Source organism: Heterocephalus glaber, unplaced genomic scaffold, assembly GCF_053883595.1.
Source record: "Heterocephalus glaber isolate CG9 unplaced genomic scaffold, H.glaber_assembly_v1.0 deba00001606, whole genome shotgun sequence".
NCBI lineage: Eukaryota > Metazoa > Chordata > Mammalia > Rodentia > Bathyergidae > Heterocephalus > Heterocephalus glaber.
In genome coordinates, this window is record NW_028258377.1 from 36,723,838 (window position 1) to 36,741,349 (window position 17,512).

The 17,512-nt window shown below is 51.6% G+C and overlaps 1 protein-coding gene across 5 annotated transcripts in view; it reads left to right on the forward strand.

The window, feature by feature from the left end:
- Fat2 (FAT atypical cadherin 2) overlaps positions 1-17,512 on the forward strand; it is a 142,254-nt gene that overhangs the window by 51,942 nt on the left and 72,800 nt on the right. Inside the window, exon 1 of one of the 5 annotated variants that reach the window (XM_004836552.4) lies at positions 886-1,196. The exons of 2 other annotated variants lie outside the window; for them this stretch is intronic. Coding sequence is in view for 2 of the 3 variants with exons in the window: in XM_087194930.1 (XP_087051056.1) it covers positions 1,249-1,297 (49 nt within the window). In the remaining variant the exon portion in view is untranslated. Of the gene's footprint in view, positions 1-885; positions 1,197-1,229; positions 1,298-9,297; positions 10,379-17,512 lie in introns of those variants that run through there. 2 more of the 5 variants (XM_087194930.1, XM_087194931.1) reach the window with 2 other exon arrangements.

Here is a 17,512-nt window from a genome sequence, read left to right on the forward strand (position 1 = left end):
GGTCCTGAGTTCGATCCCCTGGTACCACAAAACAACAACAACAACTGATTGCAGGGAGAGGTAAGAAGCGCCCTATAATTAGAGATGCATTTATTTGCTAGGAAGGCTGCAGCGGGGCTTCAAGACCTGGGGGCAAGAGAGGAACTGCCCTGTGAGGCAGGAGCTATTTCCTATCCCTCTCCACTCCCTGTGTATGAATGTGTGAAACAAACAATGGACCTGGAATGTGTTCTATGATTAAAAGGCCCCCAGGGGGAATCATTTTGGGGAACCAAAGCAGGGGCACCCCATAAAACCTATCAAAGCTGAGATGTCTCCTCTCTGTGTGTGTCTCACAAAGCAGGGGTTCCTGCGGCTCCCATTTTATACGTGGGAAAAGCCGGAGCTTGGAGAGGGTAAGTCGCTTAGCCTAGTAACTGTGAGAAGAATTATCTTTTGTGGGGGGCTCTGTCGGCTAAATGCCTTTTATCAGCCTTTATTTTATGTAATCCTCAGGACCCGCCTGTGAGGGAAGAGCTCCGACTGGCCACGATTTTCATAAAAAGAGGAAACTGAGGCTCAGATTTAGTAACTCCCCCCTCCCCCCCGAGTTGCACAGCTGGCGGCAGGTCACGCCAGAGTCAGGGGCCAACCTTTCTGGTCCCAAAGCGCTGGAGGTGCAGGGCCTTGGGGCGTGGTGGCCGTGTCTGGTCTGGGTGCGGAGGAGGAACAGGGAGAGCCCTGGCCTGAGTGCCCAGCGACCTTGTCCGGTCCCTGGCTGTCTCCGGGTAACCTCGGACAGCACTCACTGCCTGCAGCCTCAGTTTCTCCCTCCGTGAAACCGAGAAGGGAGGTGGAGATGGGCCGGATTTCTCGGCTCCCTCCCAGCGGTCGTTTTCCAGGACTCGATTCCCCACTGTGGGTTCTGGGCCGCAAACCAGTTGGCTCCGGACCGCCCTCTCGGTGAGAGGAGCGCTGGCAGGAGGAGAGGATCCGCCGGGTTCTCCCACCTCCTTTCTCCTCCTCCTCCTCCTCCTGCTCCTCCGGGCCGGGACACACCTACTTCAACTTTCTCAGCAGCCTCTAGGGCTGGGGCTGCGCTGAGCGAGCGCCTTCCTGCTCCACCGCTCCAGCTCCCGAGCGTTTGCCGGCGGCGCAGGGCTCCACCCCGGCCGCCCACTCCGCTCGGGGCGCCCTCCCCTGCCCCAAGGCTCCAGGTAAGAACTACTGAAGGGCGGACGCGGCGGGCAGGGGTTGCACAGCGGATCCATGTCCGTGCCTGGTTCCAGAGCAGGGCAGTCTCGGGGGAGTCCTGAAGGTGGGAAGGAACCGGGAGCCGCAGGGCAGGTGTGGAGGGCAGCTGGGACGCTGGGGCCACCGGCCCTGGAGCCCCTAGGCCCCCGGATGTAGCCAGCCCGAGCCTGGGCGCTGGTGGGACTCTGACCTCATGGAGGGGGAAAGGTCACGTTTGCACGTGTGGAAAGCTGGACTCTTGTCCTTGGGAGAATCGAATCTGCTTATGCTTCCTGGGGACGAAACTTCATGGGGATCTGGGGGAGATTTTCCTTCACAGTTTTAGGGGGAAGCCCTGGGGCTGACTTCTTGTGTATGTGCAGTGGGACACAAGAGCCCTGTCACAGACAAAACCCCTGAAGAGGAGGGAGGGCCCGGCATGAGCGGATAACCTGGCCAGCCCGTTTCTGCGGTTCTTTAGAGGGACCCAGGTCAGATCCTTGGCTTTCGAGGTGGTGCTGACACGGTGGTGGCGGGAAAGCAGGAATCTGATGCTATCTGGGGAGGCAGAAGAGCTGGAGGGGAAGCTGCGCAGAACCCCTGGGCCAGAGTTCAGCTTCCGCCGGAGGGGACGGGCTGTCCACCTTGATGTGGGAGCAGCAGAGTCTCACTGAAGTGAGCCGAGGGCTCGGAAGGCACCTCTGTCCCCAGCGGGCGTCGGAGCTGGTGCCTGGGCTTGGGTGGAGGAGGCAGGTGGAGAAGCAGACCCGGGGTTGAGTGCTGCTCCTCCCGCCTCGCTGTGCAGCTGGGAGCGGGCACGGGGACCCTCTATGTAGACACCCTCAGTGGCTGCTGTGGCTCCGCTCACCGGATACTTCCTGTGTTTGGGGTGTGGGCTGAGTTTGCAGGGTCTTGGGCAATTTTCAGCTTTTCAGAGCTAGCCTCTGTGGCGGTGGGAAAAGAGAACTCCTTGGTCATGCGTCCGTGACTCATAGGATGTAGAGCAGTTTCATACCTCCCCTGGCCAATTTCTCTACTTATGCAGTACAGGTGTTGGGTGATTGCTGAGATTTGTTCTCAAGCGATTCCGCGTGACAGCCCTGTTGGGAAGTCAGGTGGGAAGGGTGTGGAAGAAACTAGGGGTTCAGTGTCGCACACCCCAGGAAGAGGCAAGCGTGGATGCTCCTCGGGGTTGTGTGTGGAGCACCTGCCAGACCTCGCAGGAAGACTCTGGACCCACTCTGTGGGCTAGCCTGACAGAGTGCCATGGCAAGTCCCCTGTGCCACTAGCTCCCGCTGCCTCCGTTTCCTCATCTGTGATATGGAGGAAGAACCAGAATGAGTCCCGGTCTGTGAGACTTCCTCTGATTCCGTGACTTGTAGTGGTCTAGTCCTTAAGGACGCAGGGGACCAGAAGCAGAGGGACCCTGACGCTCCTTACCTGCTACACGGAAGATATGCCTGTGTTTTCATGGGCAGGGGCCACCAGTCCCGCCACACTTGTCCTCGTGAGTCGGGTGCCATGCTGTACTCCCTGTGCCTTCTCCCAGACGTGACTGAAGGTACGGTGGCCTGGACGTTCTCCTGCTACTGATTCAGTGACAGGCTGTGGCACCATACTGCTATCGGCCAGGCAGGGCTGGGGGTTCGAGCCCTAGAGAAACCAGTGCTCACTTGGGGCTGATGACATTGTCTCTGATGAGGACCTTCCTGTGGCCTGGGACTGGCACTGTCTTGGCTTCCTTTCACTAGGAGGTGGGCACAGCCTCCCATGGCCTCTGCCTAGCTAGCCAGACCTCAACACCAGCATTGCTGTGACCAGCAGTACCAACACTCCTGCAGTGGAGGTTTGCAGTCATGTGTAGCAAGCAGGATGTGGGTCCAAATCCCAGAGATGGGGTGACCGGGCCATAGTCTCTCTGTAAACCTCAGTCTCTCATCTGAGATGTGGGGAGAATCATCATTCTTCCCTCAAAACAGACTGGGATATAAATGGAGGAATGCGTCTGAGGTCAGGAACGTCACGCACAGGCCGTTTATCCTGTTTCCAGCCATCCGAGAATGGATCCCCTCCTCCTCCTGGATGATTATCATCTCTGCCGTGTGCTTTCCTAAGGCGGATCACAGTTCTGTTGTCCCTTCTCCATGTCACTTCTGGGTGATATCGTCTCTCCTGTTGAGCTCTGGGCCTGGGTCCCGCTCACTGATGGCTTGTGCTGGTGTCCCGCGTCTGCTGAGTGAAGGATGTATCTCTAGTCCTAATTAACTCACAGATGAGGACTGCTGCTCAGGGCTCTGAGTGCGAGCCCCGTGGAGCACTGAGCCAGACAGATGGCAGCACGGGCCTTGCCAGGGAGGCCCGGCCACACGCAAGACCCACATCTTTTGGCTTTCCTCTGCCTCGCTCTCTCTAGCCCAGCTCAGATGTCTCTGTCTTCGGTGGGCGGTGGCCCCACATCCCCTGGGGCAGTGTGGGGTCCGCAGTGGGGTTGATCAGTGGACTGCAAGCTGCCCTCCCAAGTCAGAACCCCCTCAGTGCCTGCTAGCGTACACACACACACACACACACACACACACACACACACGGCTCCATCACTCTTGTCTCTGATCAGTAGCCATCTCTCACTGTACACCCACAACGACCCTCGGGAGCCCCTGAAGCCCCCTCAAAGCATTATGGGTCCTGTTGTACAGGTGACGCCACAGAGAGGGTGATTGCCTGAAGTCACAGTGCTGGTCTGTGGTGAGCTCCTAGGTCAGTGAGCCCTTGGCAGGGAGCATCTGTGACTGGGTTTAAAAGGGGAAGAGACAGCTCTTGTTTACCGGCCCCATGTGCCCATCATGGGCCTGGACTCTCAAAGACTCTCACCATCTTCTAGCGTTTCCTGTGTTGTTGCCATCACTCTCCGTGGCGGAGATGGACAGAGACAGACATAAGGTAAACCACTTCCTCTAAGTGGCACACACTCTTAGTTCAACAGACCCTTCGGTGAGCACGTGTGATATGTCAGGACCCCAAAAATTCAGTCGGGGGAGACAGACCCACAAATGGATGCTTTAATAGTTTGAGGTAGGCGGAAAAATATGGGCAAACTCAGGCTAGTACAGGGCTCAGAAGAGTCCTAGTGCCTCTGTAACAGGCTCAGCGAAGGCTTCAGGAAGGAGCTGCACGGATATCAGTTTTGAGGGAGTAAATGAGAGTTAAGGAAAAGTGGAAGCCAGGCTTGGTGGCACACACCTGTTATCCTGGCACTTGGGAGGCTGAGGCAGGAAGATTGCGAGTTCCAGTTGGGCTACATAGCACGACCCTGTCAAAAGAGAAGGACGGAGGGAGGAGAGAAGACAAAAGGGGAGAGGGAAGGCTGTTTTCAGATTTCCAGAGAGAAGACGACTAGGCAGTCACCCAGGTTACAAGACAAGAAAGCGGCAGACGAGCGTTGGAGGCCAATGAACAGGGCTTTTTAGAAAAATGTAATTTATATATAGCTTTTTCTTAATGGGAAGTTATAGGCTATACAAAAGCAAGATAACGTCACCACATTCAACGATTCTGTTTCTTCTACACCTCCGCCAATTTTTCCCTATAAACTTTCTCTATTTTGAAGCAAATCCCACATAGGTGATTGCATTTGAGAATATTCCCACGTTTATCTTTAAAACGTAAAGAATATACCGCAGGGAAAGGACTTGGACGGACGTAGTAACCACCAGAGAATGTGGGAGGGGTTAAGTCCCGCGGTGCCTGTGGGCGGAGCGTGACCTCAGCAGGGGTCAGGTTGAATGTCCTGCCTTGGCTGATGGTAGTGGGTGATATTCCGAGGTCACTCCCTGATCAACAGGTCATCTTCCCAAACCCACCTCCTCTGGAAAGGGGGGGCCTTAAGCGGTTTCCAGTTTGGATCTGCAGAAAAGAAAAATCCCTGCCTTCTCCTTCTATTTCTGGGACAGGAAGGGCCGGAAGCTAGCGGCTCTCGGCTTCCCCCCCCCGCCCCCCCCCGGGGGGGGCGGGGAGCGCCACGGAGAAGTCTGTGTTCTGTTGGGCACCAGTGCCCAGGGAGCTTGGCCGGGGCGGCCGGGGAACAGGACACTACACGCCGGCCGTGGGGTAACGTTGGCGTGTGCGTGCACGTCGGCCGCCTGTGCTCACTTGTCCTGTCAGAGCTTCCGCCCATCCGCAAGGCACCCCCTCCCCTCGGTCCTCCTGACAAACGCAAGGCTGCCTGGTGTAAAGTGAAGCGTTTGGGCCGCCTGGACGTTTAGCTGGGGGCACAGAGGGCCTGGTGTCTGAGGCCGTGGTTGTGGCCGGGAGCTCAGACCCAGCCCTGGCCTGACTGCGTTCCAACTCTGTGGCCACTGACACCTGACTTTGCTTCTTGAGGGCTGTGAGTTCCACGGAGAGAGCCTGGCATCACCAGGTCGTCCAAGCGCTCACTGAGTGGTCGCGGCTGCCATACATCTGGGAGCTCTGCAGCCCTGGGAAACTGACTCTGAAGACCACTGCATCTTGTAAAATTCAAATCCTAGAGTCTCTGACTCTTGGAAGCATGAGGTCAGAAGAACACTAGTGGAGCCCTGGCATGCTCTTTATTCAGCATCAAGATTTGCGGTACAGGTCCGAGGATTTAGCTCAGTGTTTCCACTGCCTGCCTCACAAGCGGAAGGTCCAGAGTTCGATCCCTGGTACCAAAAAAAAAAAAAGATACTGTGATACAGTGTCTGACAAAGGCTCGGCACGATCTTTTAATTCTCTCCTTGTAAACATTCAAAATCAGAGTGGACACATTGGAAATTCCAGCAGATAAACTTTTATAAAGTGAATTCAGACCGTGACAAACCAGTAACCAGAGCAAAATGCAGATGTCATTGCCCTGCAGGGGCCCCTTTGCCAAGGTTGGCTGTCCCCAGCCTGCCAGCCGGTCTCAAACACCTCAAGGATGGCGTGGCCTCTGCTTTCAGGGCCGTGCACCATGTTAGAGCTCTGCTCAGTGAGAGGTCCTGTGAATTAGTTCAGAAGTTGCTAAGTTAACTTTACCTCTAAATTGCTTTTGTCCTCACCATCCTATTTCTGGGGGACCCTAGTTTAGCCAAGCTTCCCAAATGCCTAGGGCTAATATAAAACAAATTCCTTAGGCCCAGCCTAAGTCTATGGAAGCAGAACATGAGCCTGGGGAGGGGTTCATGTGGGGCCTGGGAGCCATTGTTCTAGTGTTCAGAGCCTGTGTCTGCGAAGGACAGACAGTGGGTTCTATGCATCCTCTGCACTCACTGGTCTTCTCCTCGGATGAGCCGCTGGGCTTTGCTAGTCCTCAGGCTTTGATTTGCAGCCTTGGTTGTTGAAGGGCTCTGAGGCCCCCCAGGGAAGGGGCTCATTAAGCTGTGGTCAGCACCGCTGTTACCGGGAGAGCCTATCCGGGACGGACCCAGGCAGTGCAGGTTTGGTGCCTGCAGCGGTATGTGTGTGTCCCGATGAGCTGCCCACTAGTGAACAGGAAGACCTGGAACACATCTTCTAACCTGGCCTCAGTGTTCCCATCTATAAGACAGAAATCCTACTTACTCCCCTTGGAGGTCCTCGAGGGATCAAGTAACAGCATGGACCACAAAACCGCTCTGAGGACAGAAAACACAGATGAGGTGAACTCCAAGAAGCTGGAGCTCTGCTCCGCTTGGCGCCTATGACACGGGCTCACCCTGCCCTGTGGGGCTGTGAGGAAGGGCGTGCATGAGGGGCGGGGTTTCCCTGCCTTGGGACGCCTGGCCTGACTCCAGGGCTTGGGGTTTCCGAGAACCGTTTCTTTCCTTGTTCTTGGGACTGGAAGAGTCCAGGATCCCATAGCTATGAGATCACATTCAGTTTGCAAATAGTCAGGACATGTTTATTATTTAAATATGTTTGTAAGCTTACGTAGTCTTCTTTAAACTCTTTTACTAGTGTTTTAAAATACTTTCCTATGAAATATAATATGCAGATAGAAAAGGAGCACAGGTCATAAATGTGCAGCTCAGTGCAGTTTCCAGAAGGCAACCAGCTCTGAGGTAAATAACCAGCTAAATGAGATAAATGCTATCTCCCTTCCCCACTAACCACCTTCACCCCACAGGGTAACTTTATTCTAATCTAATCCATACATTGGTTTTGCCTATTTTAAAGCTTTGTATACTTGGACCAGCTCAGTATGTACTCTTTTATGTATAGCTTTTTTCACCCCATATAATGTGTTGGGATTTATCTGTACCATGGCCTGGAACAATAGTTCAGTTTCCTTGCTGTATAGTATTCCATTCTCTGACCATACCAGAATTTACTACATGCATTCTGCCCTTGATGGATCCTTGCGTTGTGTTTAATGTGGGGCTAACAGCACTAAGCTGAGTGCCGTGCACTCTTATGAGGACTATCTGGGTGAATACATGTGCACACTTCTGACAGGTCATGAGGGATGTGCTTACGGGTGAAAGCCTTGTGTTGTCAGGGTCAGTTCTGTTTATGGCAAGTAGACCCTGGGTCATGGTGCTGGGTCTTCAGCTGGGAGGTGACAGACCATGCTGGTGGGGATCAGCAGTTACCTCAGGGTTGTGAAGCTGCATGACCCCTGCAGACTCAGACCTGCAGGGGTGGGAGTCAGGGCTAATGTGTTTCCTTCCCATCTCCTTTTCCAGTTGACTTTGGAGATAAACCTGCGTCTGCTTTCCCTGGCGGCCAGGGCCCAGAGTGATCAGTAGGGCACCTGCAGGGGAAAATGGAAACGTGCTGGAGCTCTGGGCGCCCTACTGAGTCTTTCTTCTTAAGGGTGAGGCTTTGATTTTCAACACACTGACATTCAAGAATCCTGAAGAGTGCAGTCTTTCTCTAATGCTCCCTCTCCCCTCTCCCTAGGGTCAGGCCCCACAAAGGATTTCAATTTGGAAGTAAGATCCTAAGAAGGAGATAGATAGACGGTCACCTTGTTCAGCAGATCCCCAAGGCCGTCACACCGAAATCACCCAGTGAACTTGTTAAACATCTCTCCCCGAGCCCCACCCCAAGGGTTTAGAGTCAGTCGATGTGGGGTGGGGCTGGGAATGTTTATTTTTCAGTCCCCACCCCCACCCCATGAGTGGATTCCCGATGGTGGGAATGACTGTTTCAACTCCAGGACCAGCTTCATAGATGAGAACAGAGGCCCCATAGTCTGCTGGGTTCTGGGACTGCATGTGGCCAGGCAGAGCCGTTACCCTAGACAGGAGGGTCCCTGTGGGCAGAGTCGGGGGCTTGACTGTGAAACAGAGGGGTGAGACTAGGGACCCACCAACCTGGGCTCACAGTGGGGTGCTCCCCAGTCACCCCTAACCTCTCTCGGGCCTGTGGCTCTGCAGTCAAAGGCAGCCGGCTCAGCAGGCACAATTGCCAGTCTCGCCCTGCTGCTGGAGGGCCACGCCCCACCTCCATGCCCTGCTGACCTGCCCAGGTTTGTCCTAGGCCGACAGTGGCAAACATTTTAGAGACAAGAGCCCAAACTACAACCCACAACACACTTATTTATCGCAAAGCACCAATACTGCAATTAAACCTGAATACTGAGGTTTTAGTTTAGAAAAAACAACTCATCCATGAACATCTTGTCCTAAAAGAAAAACAAGTTTACATGAGTGTCTTAGGTTCACCACCACTGTCCTAGGCTGTTAGGCTCAGGGGAAAGGATAGCTGGATGGCTGGGCTGGTGAGACTGAAGGGAATGAGAGAGGAGGTCTGGAGATGAAGCCTTTGCTGAGAGTCTCTTTGCTGGCTTGTGTGCGGGGTCACATAATCTGTCTTCCCAAGCCATGGGTGTGGGGGACAGTCCAGGTACCTATTAGACACAGGTGTCTGAGTCTTAATCGCAGCCTGGCTATGTGATCTTGGAAGTTAAATGTGTTGGCCTTCTGTCACTGTGACAAAGACCTGAGATAAACACCTTCAAGGAGGAAAGATTTATTTTGGCTCACAGTTTCAGAGGTTTCAGTCCCTGGTCAGCTGGGTCCACTGCTTTGGGCCTATAGAAGAGGCAAGGCAGAAACATCATGCTGGAAGGTTGGGGGGGGGGGGAGCAGAGAGAGAGGAGAGAGGAAGGGAGAGAGGGAAGGGGACAAACTATGCCTATCCTTCAAAGCCATGCTCCTGGTGACCTGCCTCGTCCAGTTAGGATTAATTGTGATCTGGTCATTTCCCCAAAGCCCATCAGCTGGCAGACAAGCCCTCAACACAATGGCCATGTTGGATTCCAACTGTAACATTAGGTAACTGCCCTGAGTCTCATTTACATCATCTACAACATGAGGATAATTCTAGGGTTGCTGTGTGCTAGCTTAGAGAGGCGATGTGTGACGAGTGCTTACCAGAGGACCTAGCACGTAGGAAATGTTCCATAAATGCCAGCGGTGACCAGGTGCATGCACCCCTGTGAGCATTTCGTACCCCACGCTCGCTGTCTCCATGGCGTCATTTGATGGTGGCTCAGTGGAGGGTTAGCTCAGCAAGGCAGGGTTAGTCCTCTTTCCCATGTGGACGGACCAGTGAAGGCCCTGTGTAATGAAGGGGTTTGCCCGGGCTGCGCTCTGGGGCCCCCTGTAAGGAACAGGCTCTGTGCTCCCTGAGTAGCCATCTTCATACCAGCAGCAGCCTCAGGAGGGCACATGTGCACGACATGGTGCAAACAGCTGGTGTTCACCATCCTGTCTCGACGCTCACAGCAGCCTGGTGAATGTGTCCCTGGTGCATGGGTGAAAAGCTGAGGTTCCATCAGGCCCCAAGGTTTGCTCAAGGTCCTGCACAACCTGAGCGAGGCGGGGCTCAAGTGTAGGGCAACTTGCTCCATACTTGCACATGCGACTGGCATGTTACATGGCCTCAAGGTAGCCACTCAGCCTCCTGCAGGTGTCCACATGAGAGGCAGACCTGGCTGGGAGTGGCCACACTCCTGATGGTCTCATGGACGAGGGACAGAGAGGAGCTTCTGTCCCTGTAGCTTCTCAGGGCCAAGTGAAAGGAACAGCATGCACTTTGCTACAGTCCTAGAGCCTGTGTGCTGGACAGAGAGGGGATTTGTGCTGAATGACCCCATTTTACAGATGGCATAATTGGGGCCCAGAGAAATCAGCCCAACGTGTTGGTGGCAGAACACTAAAGACATGGAGATCCCTATTCAAGGTGAGCAGGACATTTTCTGCCTTCTGTTTCCACTGTCCTCCTCCTCCTTCTGACCATCTCATACCCGCTTCCGCCCCCTCTTCACCTTCGAAGGAGATTGAAGGTCATATCTCTTGTTTAACACTGCTCAAGTCAGTTCTGGAGCTTTGTCACCAATCTCCGGCAGGAGAGGAACGTCACAAAGATCCGTGTGAGTGTGTGTGTTGGAGCTCCCACAGGGGCTCCCCAGGCATGGGTAAGGGACACATATAGAGCAGAATTCCTGCCTTCCACACATGCTTTGAGGGCCTACTGCAGGAGTCATAATGACAACCGTTGGTGCCTTTCTGCATGCCTGGCCCTGTGCCAGATGCTGTCCACGAACATACTCTTAAACCCTCCAGAGAGGTGGGTGTACTGGCCACTCTTTGGGGAAATGGAGGCACAGATACCGCAGGCCCGCAGAGGCAGGACTAAGAGGTCTGGCTCTGAGCTGGGTTCCTCCCCTGTGCTCTCCTCCTAATGGGAGGAGGACATGGACTGTGGGTCCCTGGGGAGCCCCCAGCTTGGAGAGGCAATGGGACTGCAGGTGGTCAGCTCAGTGAGTGCAGAGAGCCCCGGATGAGCAGCCTGGTTCTGGTTTCAGTTCTGCCACCAACATGTATACAACTTAGAACAATCCTTCCCTTCTCTGCCCATAAGTGTCCATCTCTTTTTTCTTGGTACCAGAGATCGAACTCAGGACCTTGCACTTGTGAGGCAGATGGTGGCACCACTGAGCTAAATCCCCGGCCCCAAACTTGTCCATCTTCACAAAGCAGAGAGAAATTTTTTAAAATTTTTATGTTATTGTGTGGTATGGGATGGAATCTAGGGCCTCCTGCATTCAAGAGCAAGTGCTCTACCGCTGAGCTCCAACCCCAGCCCTGCATAGTAGTCTTGTGGGTTTTTTTGGTATAGGGCATCGAACTCGGGTCCTTGCGCTTGCAAGACAGGCAGCAGAACCACTGAGCTAAATCCCCAGCCTCCTGCATCGTAGTTTTAAAATGGTGCCCTAAGGAGACCTGGGAATTTCACAGAGATAACAAAGAAAGCAAAGGAGGGTAGTAAATATGGACTGGGGCTCTGGGATCCCCCTCACATTTGTCATATTTTCAGTCTATTTAACATATTTTAGTGATAGTTTTAGAATACTAAAAAGTAATACTTACTTAGCAGTTACTAGGTGTCATCCATGTGTTACATATTTGATGTAAACCATCTAGTCCAAGATGCAGAGCAATTATGGAGTGGATTCAGTTTCCATCTCTATTCTTAGAAAAAAAAATATTTTCAGAAATTGATAAAACTTGCATATATATAGCATAAATTTATAAATAACACATATTTATGGTATATGATATGAGCTGATATATGTGTATATTATGGAATTTCATCTATTTAATACATCCATGAACACACTTATTTCTTTGTGGTCAACATAAAAATCTACTTTCATAGCAATTTTTAAGTATATAATTCATTATTAGTAATTATCATTACTATGCTGTGCGATAAATCTCCTGAACTTCTTCCCCCAGTTTGAAATTTTGTGTCCTTTGATCACTGTTTCCTGCTTCTTCAAACCAAGCCCTTGGTAACCACTGGTGTACTCTCTGCTTCTACTTGAGTCCCTACATGTGCATCAGATCATGCCATATTTGGATTCTGTTCCTCCCTTCACTTAGTTTAATGTACCTCACTTTCCTCCAGGTGAGGTGATTTCCTTCTTTAAGGCTGAATAGTATTCCACTGTGTACATAGACTGTATTTTCTTTATCTACTCATCCATTGGTGGACAGTTTGTTTCCATATCTTGGTTATTTTGAATAATTCTGAAATATATATGGGACTGCTGATACCTCCTTAGCAGGTTGATAGGTTGATTCATTTCCTTTGGATATATACCCAGGAGTGGGATTGCTAGATCTTATGGTAGTTTTAAAGGAACCTCCACACTTTTCCCCATAGTTCAGTGGCTAATTTACAGTCCCATCAGCAGCATGCAAGGACTTATATTTCTTTATGTTCTTAACAACACTTGCTATCTCTTGTCTTTTTGATATTCACCATCTTAGAGGGTATCTCACTATGGTTTTGAGAATCTCTTTTTTAAAGATGAGGAAAAACATACTTAGAGATTAAATTATCCAAGATCACCAAAATTGAGACCTCTTTCTATGTCTAAAAACTTAGCCTTGTGCAAAGGGTTCCAGTGGGTCAAAGAAGCAAGAACCATAGGACAGCAAATGCTCTACTCAATGAGGCCCACTCAGTGGGTCATTCTGACCTATTTTACTTACTTTCTCATTGCTGGCACACATTACCCAACACCTACAAATCAAAGACCAAAGGTTTATTTTAGTTCACAGTTTGTAGAAGTTTCATTCCTTAGTAGCTGGCTCCAAGGCAGGGTAGCATGGCAGAAAGGCATCACAGAGGAGAAACAGTCCATGGCAGGGTTGTAGGAAGCAGAGAGAGATCAAGGGAGGAGGAGGGAGATAGATTCTTTCAGGCCACACCCCCAGTGATCCACCTCCTCACTGGGCTTCACATCCCACATCACATTTAGCTATATACTCATCTGTGGACTAACCCACTGATGAGTGTCACATCCCCATGATCTAACAATTGCCCCAAAGCCCTACTTATAATTATAAGCAAATCAGGCTTTGGGAAGACTTCTAGATATAAACCATAATATGCCCTCTGCATTTTGTTCTGTCTCTTTCTGAAAGAAATTTTCCAGTTCTCTTGAGTCTATCTCATGATTCAAGGGACCACCTTCCTGTCTCCCAAAAAGCCACCCCCAGACTACAGAGACAGCACCCTTTGCCCACACCTCCTGACTTACTGCTGTTGGGAAGAGAGAATCATGTCCCTGCTTGCCATCCATAATGCTGAGGTTACATCTGCACCCTGATCAGTCCCAGAGCTCCTTGCCCCGGGCATCCTAACCTACACCTCAATCTTCCCATTAGTAAATACCAATCAGTTTTCTGCTGAGCTAGAATTAGTTTTGATCTTACAGATCCCTCTAGAGAGCCCCAAAAGAAGTGGAGCTGGATTTGTTTACTCTGCAGAATTATTCCACTGTCCTCCTAATGCAGTTCCTCTCGTCCTGGGGATACTTCAGCTCCAGTGCACAGCTCATGGATCCATATAGGCAACCCCAAGGAGAGGAGACCTCCGGTGTGTGTCTTCTTTTCTCTGAGCCTCAGAGAGCATCAGGACATCAGCGAACCTGAGTGCCCTCATAGCCGGGGGGCGGGGGCGGGGGTGGGGGTGTTTGGCGGTGCCCAGACTCTGGGCAGGTAATGTGTGGACACCCTGGACTCAGTGTTCTTTGCAGTTAGGATGGATGTGGCACCCAGCATGCTTCTCTCCTATTAGCAAACTGACCTTGGTGATGGAAGCTGAAACTCAGTGCTGGGGTGGAAGAGAAACTCAGCAGGGGGCTGTCTGTGGTGTCCCTAGGGCAGCCACCACTCAGTTCCAACCAACTGGTGGCCTGTGAGAGCACAGATGCTATGTCTTCCAGTTTCTGAAAGGCAAACTGCAATTAGGTTCTTGAGTGAAGTTCCCCAGTGTTTTTATGTTAACTACTAACTATCAAATAGCAAAACAATATATTAAGGGTGGACAAATGTACCTGTATCAGCCTGATACAGCCAGCTGGCTACACGGGCACTGTTGAAGGGTTTCACCATACCATGTCAAGCATCATGTCCCTCTCTCCTTCTTCACCCATGTGACCACTGTATAAATCCTGCAGTGGCATCCCATCATACTGCAAGTCTTTTCCTTGGCCTGAGGCCTTTGGCCACCTGTCTGACCACACCAGAATTTCTCTTTCCATTGCGTCCTCTAGCTCATCCAATGGCTCTTTGCTCTCCATTCCCTGTTTCTTTTGCCTAGAACTCTCTTCATCACAGTAGCTGTGTGACTCATCTTCATCCTGTTCAGCTTCCTGCTCATTTGTCACCTTGTCATAGAGGACTTCCTTGGCTACTCTTTAAAAAAATAACATTTCGCTGTTACTTTCCTTCCTATGAGTTTTATCACCTGATGTAGTGAACACCCTTCCCCTTCACTGGACTAACCCCCACACGAGCAGAAGCCTCATTTATCTTTTTCTCTATTCTAGAATGTTCTAACATGTAATGAATGATGGAAGAGGCCAGACAACAAAACACTTTCTCCGGACCTTCCTATCCATCTCTGTTCTCCCAAACCTAAGTGCCTGGGAGCCTTTGCTTCCTTCAGATGATCCCATTATAACCTTGAGGGCTCTCCGCATTTTAGCCTTTGGGGGCCCCTTCCTCTCGCTTTTTCAGTCAGGTCCCCTCAGTAGGCCTCTTGGTCCTGCTACTGGGTCAGGCTGCCATTTTCCAAGTGGTTCCTGGTCCTAGAAAGGTGTTATTCTGGGTCTTTCCTTCCGGTGCTCTTACCTGTTGTATTATTTGCCCTGCTGCCCTGGGAAGTAGGTAGGAGTAGCTATTTTACAGACAGGTAAATGGAAGCCCAAGAGTTCTAGGTCCCTCAGCCACTGGGTCCCCTACTGCCCGTATCTAGTTCTTTGACCTTTGTTTCGTTGCGTGAGAACCCAGCACTGGCTGCCTATAAACCAAGAAATGAATCGAGTATTCATCCAAGTTTTGTGAAAGTAAATGAAGCCTCCCTACCTCAGTAAATGCCATTTAGCTTAAATCAGTAGAGCTTGAGTTCAAGCCTAGTCAACACCAGAGGGAGAATCATGAGTGAGAAAAATCCCTCTGTGAGTCTGATGTCAGATTACTCTTCCCAAATGTAGTCTTGTTCTGGTCCTGCTGCTTCTCAAAAACCTTCAGTGGCTCCCTATTATGAAGGGGAAAGATTATCTCAGTGGCTAAGACTTCCTGATTAGCAGATGTCTGGAATGTCACCATTCTTTGACTTGTAGTTTTATTCTGGTTCAAAGGCACAAACCCTCCTAAGGTTACCTCTGTACACACACTTTAAGCTTTTGTAACAAATAGAATATATAATATTTAGGAGTCTTTGTTGAAAACTAGGCCTAACACTGAATGGCCAGAACAAAGTGGGTAGAGGTGGGGGATCAGAAAGCATATATTGGTGGCATTTAAAACCTTTGTAATTTCACCTTTGGATTTGGGGGACAGGGAGGATACTCTCCAATCCAGGGAAAGGCATCCAGGGCTCACTCTTGTGAAAGGCTCTCTAGGGTTTCAAGAGATACCTTGTCACCTTGGTTTTTCTGCAGCCTGGGGATACAGAGCACCTATGTTCAGGTGGCCTGGGTGGATGTTCAGTTCAGCCAGTCTTTCCTGGTGGCCCTGGGCATGCCGTACAAGCCTCGGTTTTCCTTATCTGAGAAATGGGCTTCCCAGGAGGATGGTGAGCCTTGCTCAGTACTATCTGTGATGTGCCTGGGAGAAGGCGAAGTGCTGGCCCTGGAGGAGATTTCCTCCACTGCTGTGTGGGCACCTCTGGGAGTGAGGAGGAGGGATTTCACTGTCAGAAACAATCAATCTTAGGAGGTTTCTTAGTGGAAGTTTGTTTTGGCTTTGAAGTCCTTCAAGTTCCCCATGGAAAGAATAGAATTCACAGTAGAGGCACAGACTCCTTCGACTGAAAGTGCCCAAGACTCTAAGCATGGTCCATTATGGACACAGCTCACGGAGTCACAGTCATGGCGCATGGGGCCGAGTGTCTTAGAAGTTCTCACTGGAGGACCCAGAGCTGCAGCTGGCTGGGTCTGGAAGCTCCCTGAGGTCATTCAGCTGGGTTTTCAAACCTGTGTTCCCCAGGCGGTGGAGGACAGGCCAGCTGTTCACACCCGGAGTTCACCCCGCTTCTGACACTTCCATCGCTGTGTCGGTAGATGGTTCCCAGGCACAGTTCCCTTAGGAAACAGAGACTCTGCCCCCGGAAGCAATAGAGGGGCTTGGAATCTCAGATCCATTCCTGCCCTGACCCCCAGCAGGCCTCATACCACTCACAGGTGCGGGTGACTTGCTAGACCGAGGACCCCCAGAGAGTGGTGACCCCAGAGCCGGGGCTCCCGAGAGCTGGCCGGGATCCGACCTCAGCTCTGAGAAGCGCTGGTGGTGTGTGGCCCAGCCCATGGCCGGGGGACTCTTCCAGCCTTCCGGGGGCACATTTACAGTCTGGTAGAGAGGTTCCTGCCACACAGGGCAAAGTGTCACACATGGCTCGGAAGGGACATTAGCACCCTACTCATCTCCCCCAGGGACGAATGTCCCCCTAGAATGGAGCATCCTTCCCAGGTGCCCTCAGACTCCAGGTTCCCCAGTAACGGGGAGCTCCCTAGACCCTGCCACACTCCAGCTGGCTCTGCAGACGGCTAATGTGGATAACGAGGAAAGACCTCACAGCACAACGGTGTGCAAACACCCATCAGAGACTAGGATAGAAACACAGACGCCATAATCACCACGTTTCTGAATGTCAGAGTGAGGACCCGGAGAGAGTGGCACAGAGCGCCAAACCAGAGGCCTCCGTAGAGCTCGGAGGCACTGAGTTGCAGAAAGATCAGCCTGCACAAGAGCAGACTGGGAGCTGGGTGTGGTGGTGCATGCCTATAATCCTAGCACTTTGGGAGGCTGAGGCAGGAGGTTCGCAAGTCTGAGCCCATCCTGGGCAACTTAGTGACTTGGCAGGATCCTGTCTCCACATAATAAAGAAACAATACATAAGTAAATGGCCTGGGGATACGGCTCAGTGTGCGGGCCTTGGATTCGATCTTTGGAATGACATGTCAGATGGTTCTCATCATGCACACACCCAACACAAGCCCGCTGTATGAGCCCACTGCTGAAAATGGTACTAGGCCATATGTGTTGAAAAGCATGTCACACGCTGTGCTCAGCACTTCCGCGTGTTGACTGTTTTCTAAATGATGTTCTGAAAGCAGGAAACTGAAGATCAGAGAAGGTAAGCTATTTGTCCCAGGCCACACAGCGTCTGGTATTGCTAACCACCCCCTGCTGACTCCCCTGTCTGTGAAATGGGGTTGGCAGTTACACAGAGGCAGTTTGATCTATGCGTGACTCCCAACAGGGTTGATTCATGAACAGATGCACACACCTGGGG